General features: G+C 31.3%; 1 protein-coding gene across 1 annotated transcript; it reads right to left on the bottom strand.

The window, feature by feature from the left end:
* Positions 1–18: 18 nt before the first annotated feature.
* On the bottom strand, positions 19–753 carry LOC112101546 (putative disease resistance protein RGA3; the record flags this gene model as incomplete). Its single annotated transcript, XM_024192205.1, has 1 exon — positions 19–753. A coding segment is annotated over exon 1 (735 nt), but the record flags the coding sequence as incomplete, so codon positions are not given.
* Between the last annotated feature and the right edge of the window lie 9,834 nt (positions 754–10,587).

Here is a 10,587-nt window from a genome sequence, read left to right as displayed (position 1 = left end):
ATGCATCTTGCACGCTACAATAAGATTATCATGATCTCTCTTAAACTCTTGAAAGAAAGAGCGAGTGGCTAAGATGTTAAAATACTCTTCACCAATTATGTCCATCTCTTCATCTTGTTCTGCACTAAAGTAACCTTGAGCCATCCACATGCTAATTAGTTTCTCTTTCATTATATTGAAGTCCTTTGGAAAGACAGCAGAATATGAAAAACACCTTTTCACTCTGGACGGCAAATCATTATAACTCAACAACAGAGGAGATAGAACACCTTTCTCAATCTCTTCGATTTTCCACAAATCATTATTTAAGATTCTACACCACTCTTCTTCGATTTTTTTGGAACGCATGAGACTCCCTATTACCTTTGCTGCAAGAGGCAAACCTTTGCATCTGCTTGCAATTTGTTGCCCGATTTGCTCTAATTTTTCACATTCTTCAATGGCCCGACCATGAAATGCTATCCTATTAAATAATAACCAACATTCCTCTTCAGCCAATTCTTTGATGGAGATAATATCTAAAGATCCCATCATGCACGCAACTGACTCTTTACGTGTGGTAACTAAAATTTTACTTCCTTGGAGACCATTCTTTAGACAATGGTAGAATGGTTCCCATTTCACGTAATTTCCATCCCACACGTCATCTAAGACAAGAAGAAAGCTCTTCCCTGCAATGGATTCATAAATATGTCTAAGAAGAGATTGGAATTCACCTAAATGAGATTCATGACCATCCAAAGCTTCGACCATTGCTTTGGCAACCTTGAACTATTCAAAAGTTTCTGACACACACACCCATAGACTTTTATCGAACTTTCTTATCACCTCCTCATGATTACAAAAGTATATTAAATAAGAGGAATACTAAGAACTCTATCCCGCATAAATATGTACTATAAACAAAAATAATTATAAAAAAAGAGTATAAAACAAAAAATAATTTAAATATCAAAACACTATTTTTCAATTATGAAATCTGACATTACAACCTATAATAACTTGTAATTATATAAGGATTAAGAAATCAATTAAGAATTCTAAACTAAAATAGATTAATATATGTAATTACAATCAATTAAAAATTAAAAGTAAAACTTTTATGTTTGAAATCAAGTACTAAATTACCAAGCTTAATAAATTAAACAATTAAAATTTATTCATCCATTCAAATTATAAAAGTATTATTAGTTACAAAATTAATAATAAACTAAATTCAATTCAGCAAAAAGGTACTTAGATGCAGTTATTTCTTTATCAGGTGCTCTAACTCTTTTTAAAGAACTAGATGTTGATAATCCTTCTATCAAAAGCTCCTTAAAATATTCAAATTTTGTTTTTTAACTTGTCCTCCTAGTTAATGGAACTAAAAAATAAAGTCTAAAAATTCATATAAAAAATTTATGAAAATGTTGATAATTGTTACTAGATGTTGTTTTTATAAGTTTTTTTTTAATACCATTGATGATGTTATATTATGTTGACACACTTTTTTTTCAATTAGAATTTTTTAAAATAAATTAAAGCAGTAATAAAATTTTAGCTCCCTAATATTTACAATCTATTCAATAAATATATAGTTTAATCATTTTATAAAATAAGTCACTAATTTCAATTGAAAATAATATACTTGAATTAGGGACATATTTGAAAATAAAATAAAAACTCTATGGTTATATGAAATTGATGAAAACATAAGGATAATTGAGTTAGGGACATATTTGAATATAAAATAAATACTCTATTATTATAATAAATTGATGAAATCATAAGGGTAATGAATTAAGGACACATATGAAAAAAAATAAAAATTATATTATTTTAATAAATTAATAAAAATATAAGAGATATAAATGATTTTTTCTAGACTAGACCGGGCTACAGCCCGGTCTAGCCCACGCATAGATCCGCCTTTGCATTGATGCTAGTTCAAATACTAGCTTACAAAACTTGGATTTAAAGATTAGGAGCACAATAGACCCCATATTCTTTAGAATTGTGTAAACACAACAACTACTTTTACTTAGCAATATAAATTACAATAATAACTCAAACGAGATAAAGATAACATGAAAATAAAATTAAATGAAAATTTCTTTTTTTTGAAGATCGCATCACAATATAATTTATCTTCTCGATCTCTTTCTAGAATTTCTTTTGCACTATTGAACATACTTATTCCTCCTTCAGTCCTTTGTTTTTTGTTTGTCTATCTTCATTTTACTTTATGTAAACTCTAGCTTAGAAAAATTATAAGCAAATAAAATCTCAACTAAAACCATCATTAAACAAAGTTCTTCCGAATCACGACGCGGTTATATCATTTAATTGGTTTTTAAGTTATGCCAAGATTTACAAAACTAGTATTTCTTGCATATATATATTATTGTATATATCTAAATTTGTGTTGTATGTAACAAACTAAGTAAATCACACATCAACAAAGCACGAGAGAGATGCTGGATTTATAAGAGGTAATCTACACCTTAATTGGCAAGATAAGTTTTGGGGTGTATGAGCGCCCTAGAAATAAAACCATGTGGGCATTGTCAAGGCCTAAAACTAGGGGTGGGCACTATTTAGTTTGGTTCGGTTCAGCCCTAGAACCGAACCAAACTAAAACCAAATGGTTTATGAATTTGTGAACCAAATACAAACCAAATTATAGAACCAAACTGAACCGAATCAAATTAATTTGGTTCGGTTCAGTTTGGTTTTGTTTGGTTTTATCCTATACATTCATTATTTAATAAAAATTATATAATAATAATTCACTATTAATACGACAATAATCTTGAATCTATAAATTGACAAACAATAAACAACATAATAAAATCTAATAATAGTAAATTAACATAATAAATTTTAACAATAATCTAAAAATCCATAAATAATAACCAACATAATAAAATCTTACAATAATTAATTAACATAATAAAGTTCAACAATAATCTAGAAATTCACTACACATTAGAAAATAAACTTTAAACTTTCATCACCAACGAGTACTATTCCAATCACCACTTTTTCATCCTTTACCTTCTACATTCACAATTCTTACATTATCTCTCAAAGTTAAAGTAAGCCATTAGCAAAACATTAACAATTAAATTAAATTAAATTAAGTGTATGCTATGACATTTATAGTCACATATATTAACTGACAAATACAAATAAAAAAGGATAAATTCTGAACCATTTTTTAATTTTTATTTTAATTTTTTCTTGAACCATTTGGTTTGGTAATATGACATATCAAAGTTAAAGTAAGTCATTAGCAAAACATTAACAATTAAATTAAGTGTATGCTATGACATATATAGTCACATATATTAACTGACAAATACAAATAAAAAAGGACAAATTCTGAACTATTTTTTAATTTTAATTTTTTCTTGAATCATTTGGTTCGGTTTTGAACCGAACCAAATAAAAAACCAAATGGTTCAGAATTTCTGAAGCATTTAGTTTTATTCTCCAAACCAAACCGAACTAAATTGTCATAATACGGTTCGGTTCAGTTTGGTTCAGACTGAACCGAACTAAATGCCCACCCCTACCTAAAATATACAATATCTTAGCAGCTTTAGGTTAGCTCATAACAGATGGTATTAAAGTGGCTCTACGTGTCCTCTTGAGCGATAATGGGGCAAAACTCAATGAGGACATTGAGTCCTTAAAAGGGGGTGTACATAATACCCTAGGCGAATTCTGTATCAGTAAAACATGAGAGAGATGCTGGGTTTATAAGGGGTGATCCACACCTTAATTGTCAAGACGCATTTTGGGGTGTATGGGTGCCCAAAATATAAAGACCAAAATATACCCACACACTTTTGGAGTTAATTTGGTTTATGGAAAAAAAAAGGTTAATTTGGTTTCTATATCCTCCAAAATATAGAGACCAATTAAGGAGTATTTAGTACCGTATGTTATTACATGTTTAAATTAATTTTATTTTAATATTATGTCTCATTTAATCATTTATATTCTTATACCAATTTAACAGTAAAATTTACCAAACATATATGACTGTTTTAAACTCACAGCACTTTTAAAAATAAAATTTACCAAACGTTTAACTAATTTTCTTCACAGTTAATTATTTCTATAGCCAACAATTATTTTATAAGTTATAGTATTACTAAACTCATCCATTGTCTACAAATAGTTTATAGCTTTTGTTGTACCCTATTTTTACCCGATCGGACACGAACAGTCAAAATGGAGTCAATTGGTACCCATCAAGACGAAACCAAGATAATAATTATGAAACCGGATTCCAAGGAGAAGTTGTCTTCCTCCACATACTTTTGTCCATGCGGCATATGACTGGACATTCCGAACACAACACGAACTCTGTAAATAACTTCTATTCAAAAGCCCCTGCCCACAAGGTAAGGACGTTCTATTTTTCAAGTATTAAACATACCAGAGCTCCTCCTCTCCCTTAAGCCCCTTTATTTCTAGTTGTTAAGTTCCCTTCATTGTTTGTTGTCTTACAGATCAAAGAGTCTCGATCATCGACCTCTTGAGCGAACTTCATGAGGAGTTACAAGCTCATTCCCCAAGTAATCTCATTCTTATTGTTGGCCCAAATTACCGGTATCAACAACTTTCTCATTCTTTTTGTTGACCCGTGGTCCCGTAATACCCACTTAAGATAGAAATGGCCGACGAAGTCTGAATGATGCTATATAAACCACGTTAAGAAATCAGTCACTCTTGACTTTTACGTACCCATTACTTTTTTCTCCTTAATTGTCAAAAGCATTAATTACAAATGCAATGGCAGTAGCCAGAAACACACCTTTTTTTTGGGACATTTTTTACGACATTTTTTAGCGCAGTCACCTTTGCTTTGACAAGGTCTAGGAAAATCAATGCATCAACAATAACCACGATAACAACGACTGGTGGCCACGTAGCACCTAAAACTTTTGCACACCTCATCGCCAACACACATAATATATATATATATATATATATATATATATATATATATATATATATCTGTGAATTCACGCAAATAGATGGAAATGAAATTCCATGAATTAGATAAATTATCCAATACATGTACCCTGTCAAAGCAAGAAAGCGATAGGTACCTAAATCATGATGACATGTACTCTTTAGCAATCCTTTCAACAATAAGCTTCTCTTTTACATATCCTGCTCTACTGCATGCATCATATGATTCATTTAGCTTTGTTTAAATAAGCACGAGATCGTTGAGCGCTGTTTCTGTTTTGAGCTTGAATGTAAATGAAATAGATATCAATAGAAACGAAATTCCATTAAATAAATAAATCAGCTAGCCAATACATGCATGCACTCTGCAGAAGCAAGTGAACAACAATTACCTGAATCAAATGATACATTCTCATCGTTGCTTGAATTTGCTGCATCAAATGATACGCTTAGCAAAAAAGTAATTGATCACGTGCTTCAGAATTTGTTTAACTCAAATATTCCAAATTAATGTAGACTTGTGAATCAGGTAAGAGTTCAAACACGTCAATAATTTACTGCTTTTGACAAGTTGAGCCACAAGAGCTTCATTAATTTATTTACACTTGTATAAAATAGTAGAAAATATTGCGTAATTTTTTTAGAAAAAAATTGATTCAAAATACTTAACGGTTCTTATTGGGTGAAAAATTACAACAGAGCAGGAGATGAAATTACCCTTTCTCCTTAGGCCACATCAAGTCCTTAGACGACATTGATGTTTGGAATGTGAGAAATCTTATGCCAGTCTTCTCCTTTGCCCTTTTCTGTATCGTTTATTAAGAATATGAAATCCCCACGAAATGCACAATTCTTTCAATGTCGTGCTTTGATCGAAGCGGTCGGGTAGTGCCTTTAATTTAGAGCAACTTGAAATTGACAAGTCAGAAAGACCCGGCATGATGAAGGTGTTTCCCATTCCTGCAATCCCATAATCCCACTCTTCCAGTTTCTCCATATAATTAATCATCGGCGATGTCAATTTGGGGAAGGCAATAACTGATGATGAAGATGAAGATGAGTTATTATCACTTGTCTATTCCCAAAAATTCATTTCCAACTCTTTTCGTACTCTTAAATCCCCATATACTGAGAGTAGATGATTCCTGCTCAAGATTAAAATTAAAAAAAAAAAACAGATCGAGAAATGAACAAAAATAGATTTTGTAAATTAAGAAAAATAATTGTTGAATAAAGAAAGTTACCTTTATTTTCTCAAGCAACTCGTATCCGGTCATTCCAGGCACACAGTAATCTGTGATTATCAAATCCATTCACATCAAAGCCACTAGCGCTCTGTTCCTCATCTAATCCAAGGAATTGCAGACCTCTCCTTCCGCTGTCAACTGCAGTCACTGCAAATGGAAACATAAATTTAGGAAAACCTCTCAAAAACTTTTCTATCAACAAGGCTATCATCAACTGCCAGGACATGAACTTCTTCACTATCAGCCGGCGATAAATCAAAACCGTCGATCTTGTCAGAAATCAACCTCCACGAAGCGACGCCGTTTGTCGTCGTCATCTCCTCACAACAGAAAGAAAGAAGAAAGAATGCTTCATTAAAATAGAAATAATGCAACTTTAGTGACTTGTTTTGAGCAAGAGGCAAAAACATGATACCAGGCCAGCTTGCTGAGCCCTCTTCTTTTATACGCTACCTGTATTGTCTTATCTGTCTATTCCATTTTTTTCCCCCCCTATCAAATCGAATCTTTCTCTCCCTAAGAAATTTCGTTTCCTAGAAAGTTGTGTTTGTATCGGACTCTGTTGGTTGTACGGTGAATTCAAACACCTGGTCACTAAACGGCAGCGTTTCAATTTCCTAATGGCTTAATAAACTCGCATGAGAAGCACGGCTGTTTTATCACTTTGAAACGGCAAAGAGTACAAGCGTTTTGGGGTCACTTGACTTAAGTAAATCACGCGAGCAATCACGTGAGTGATGATTGAAGCCAAGTTCGTTATAACAGAATTCTTGCGCACGTGTCATGTAGCTGTGCATTCTGGGTTGTTAAGCTTCTTAAGAAACTGGTTTATAAGCTGATGAATCAGGAGAAGCTACTGGAACGTGAGAGAGATACTGAGAGGAATTGTAGAGAGAGAGAGTAAAATCTTGTTCTTTGTTCTTTTCTTCTCAACTCCCTGTAACTAACACCTTGAATCTTTCAATGAAAGCCTGTTGATGGATTCACCCGTGGACGTAAGCCATTAATGGGTGAACCACATTAATTTGCTGAGTGTTCTGTTGATTGTTTTCTGATCTTAGTTGTTTAGTTCTTGTGTTGCTAATAATCCTTTGTTTGATTCAAGTGAGGTTTATTAATTCTTCCAAATCGATTAATCTGTTACATGCAACTTGATTGATCTTGACAAAGGATCTTGGGGAGAATTTGATTTTGTTGTGTAAATCGAACGAATCAGACTCTACAGACAGCCTCCGTATAAAGATTCGATCATTAAGCGATTAACTTAAAAGGGGTGTCCTTCCTTCCATGATCCATACATCTGTTTCTACGTCGTTTAAGGATAGCTAAAAAGAATATATTACCTATCAAATATATATATATATATATATATAAGAATGCTCTAAGAACTGCAAGGAACCGTCCAATGTCTATTTTAAACCGATCAGGAGGCTATGAGTATATAAACCCTTCAAACATATATTCCAGTAGAACTGTAGAAGTAAAGGTTTTAAAATCTAATGACAACGGCAGCATCCCACCCATATGAGTAGTGATCAATAGATTTAAGGTGGGGATTTTCATATTCTTTTCTTTTCATCTTTGAAGATAATTATTCTTTCGTCACCATTTGAGTGGTATTTACTTTTTGTGGAACACATTGGAGATGTTTCATATCGCCATTTGTCACACCATTTTCCTCTTATCTGGAAAAGCCTCACATACTAATTTGCCTATATGAATAAACTCTCTCGTTGTACTCTTTGCTGATTCTCAAACTTGCTTCTTAATCAATTCAGTGTATTAGTAGTTAGTAAATTAATTAACGTTCCCAACTCTTTTAAAAGTCTTGCTGCCTCTTATTAACCTGCCTTTTCTAGTGGAAGAGAGACTTATAATAGAAAGAGAGAGCAAAGAAATGGAAGTGCTGAGGCGTGACCCTCGTCAAAGGTTTCTCTTCTCTTCTCTTCTCTTCTCTCCTCTCAATTATCTATAAATAATTTGCTTAATTTCAATAATATCCTTTTGGTTTCATTTCAAAAGAGATAAATGTATTAATTCGTAATAGAGAATATGACCTTTTGCAGGTCGTTTACTATGATTAACATGTCGAGCAATGTAACCCATATACATCCGCCAACTATTATTGGGTAAGCATCTACTTTCATTCTAAAATTTAAATTATTTTTCACTATTATTGTTTATTATTTTCTATAGTTTAAATTATTTGCACTATTGTTGTTTATAATAATCCTTCGGCTATTATATACATAATAGTGAAAATAATTTAAATTATAGTGAAATTATTTTCACTTTTACAATTAGAGACTTATTTTATAATATCCATAATTTGCTTAATTTAAATCATTTTCACTATTATATATTTAAGGAAAAGAATAAGAAGTTAAGCTTTACATTAATGTCCATATGTCTTGTTTGTGTGTGTGTACATAGGCAACACCGTGATATAAAGTCATGATTTGTTTCATCTTGCACCAAAATTATGCAAATTAAGACGGGGATGATCTGGGCTGGGCTTTGCAGGTACGAGCCATAGCTTCGTGATCCAGGCTTTGGGCCATAGCCATAGATGATATTTACAACAGACATCACATATTCCTCATCATTTATATTACTTTGATGCAAAACTTTATTATGCGAATTTAAGTAATTAGATCTCATTTTGATGGTTTTGCAGTGTGCAAAATTTCTCATCATCACCAGCACAGTCTTTGTATTTCTAATTCTATTGCTTGTCAAAGTTATTGAAATTAATAATGTTCAAGAAGAAAATAAATCCTTGATTGAAACACAGTGTGTATGTGTATGTGCCCGTTTCTATTGGCTCTACTCATATACACCTTTGCATATTTTGCTGCCATGATATCGGAGCTTCAAATCTTCAAGGCAATTGCTGTGATCTCAGGTTCTCTTTGCTCAGTCTCATTGGTCTCCATTATTACCCATTTGGACATTGAAGTTTCATTATATGGGCTTTTGTTCTCCTTCTTGTTGTTGGTTATAACAAGAGGCTTCATGAGAAGATTTTGAAATTTTGGAATAGTTTTCGAGGAAACAACCAACAATTATTGACAATGTAAGCCTGTTGGGGATTGTAGTTTAAAAGTTACAGGATTAAAGTGTTTAATAAATACTCAATACAACAAATTTAATTTTTTAAGATGATTTTTGTAGACATTTGCAGATTTTGTCATAAACTAGTGCTTATTGTGATGATTTTTTAAAATTGTAGTCAATAATCTCATCCTAGCTCATGTTATATTTTGTAACCAATAATATTTGTTTTAGGACCCATTGATTAGTCGCTTAATCAAATGTTTTGCGACAAACATAAAAGGAAACTTTCATAACCAAAAATTGTTTCTTAAACACTGGAAGTGAAATCTGAATTTTTATTGAGAGGGACCATATCAATTAATTAGCATGCGCGATATTGATAGATTTTTCTTAATCTTAAATTTGTCAAAATTTGTTTGAAGTTGTAATTTATATATGCACCAACAAGAGAGTGACAAGTGCTCTAAATTGTCACCTCAAAAAGAAAAACCTACACCACTTGTCACCTGAAAAGACTAATAATAATATAATATTGCAGAAGACCTAATAAAAGCTAAGGAGCCTTTTTTTTTTTACATAATGACTTACTTGACTTAATTGCAATTAATTAAGGTGGCGTTTGTTTTTTAATTTAATGATTTAAAGTGACTTAACTTAATTAATTAAGTTAATTACAGATGTTTATTTTTATAACTTAATGAGACTTTTTAGATAAGTTTAACTTAATAAAATAAGCTATTTTTTTTGACTTTTTATTTAATGGAGAAATATGAATTAAGTCAATTACTTACTAATGTAAAAAATATCCCTGTTTTATAATTTATTTTTCATGTATATCCCAAAACTCACCCATAGATATTTACCCCACATAAAAATATCCATGTTTTTTCTTTCTTATATTATCTACGATAAAATTTGAAATTTATAGTATTTTATATATTAAAATTTTAAAATAATTATGTATTCACTTGAATATAGTTTTACTTATAAATGTTAAAATATTGTGGTATTTAATATATTATTTATTTGACATTCAAATTTAATAAGGATACAAATGTAAAAGTTAATATTTTCAGCTTTTTAAGTTGAAAAAGACAAACAACTTAATACTTATTTTTTGAGATTCAGACGAAAAAACAAACATATTATTCAGATTCAGACATTCGGACCTATTCAGAATTCAGACTAATTCAGATCCATTCAGATTTCAGATAAAAAAACAAACGCCACCTTAATGACTTAGGTGGATTGTTTTTGTCTGAATAGCGGAAAATAAGTATTGATAAGTGTCGTCCAGTCAACTTAAAAACGC

Source organism: Citrus clementina, unplaced genomic scaffold (assembly GCF_000493195.1).
Source record: "Citrus clementina cultivar Clemenules unplaced genomic scaffold, Citrus_clementina_v1.0 scaffold_110, whole genome shotgun sequence".
NCBI lineage: Eukaryota > Viridiplantae > Streptophyta > Magnoliopsida > Sapindales > Rutaceae > Citrus > Citrus x clementina.
The sequence above is the reverse complement of the archived record's forward strand: the minus strand, read 5'-3'. Positions and strand labels throughout refer to the sequence as shown.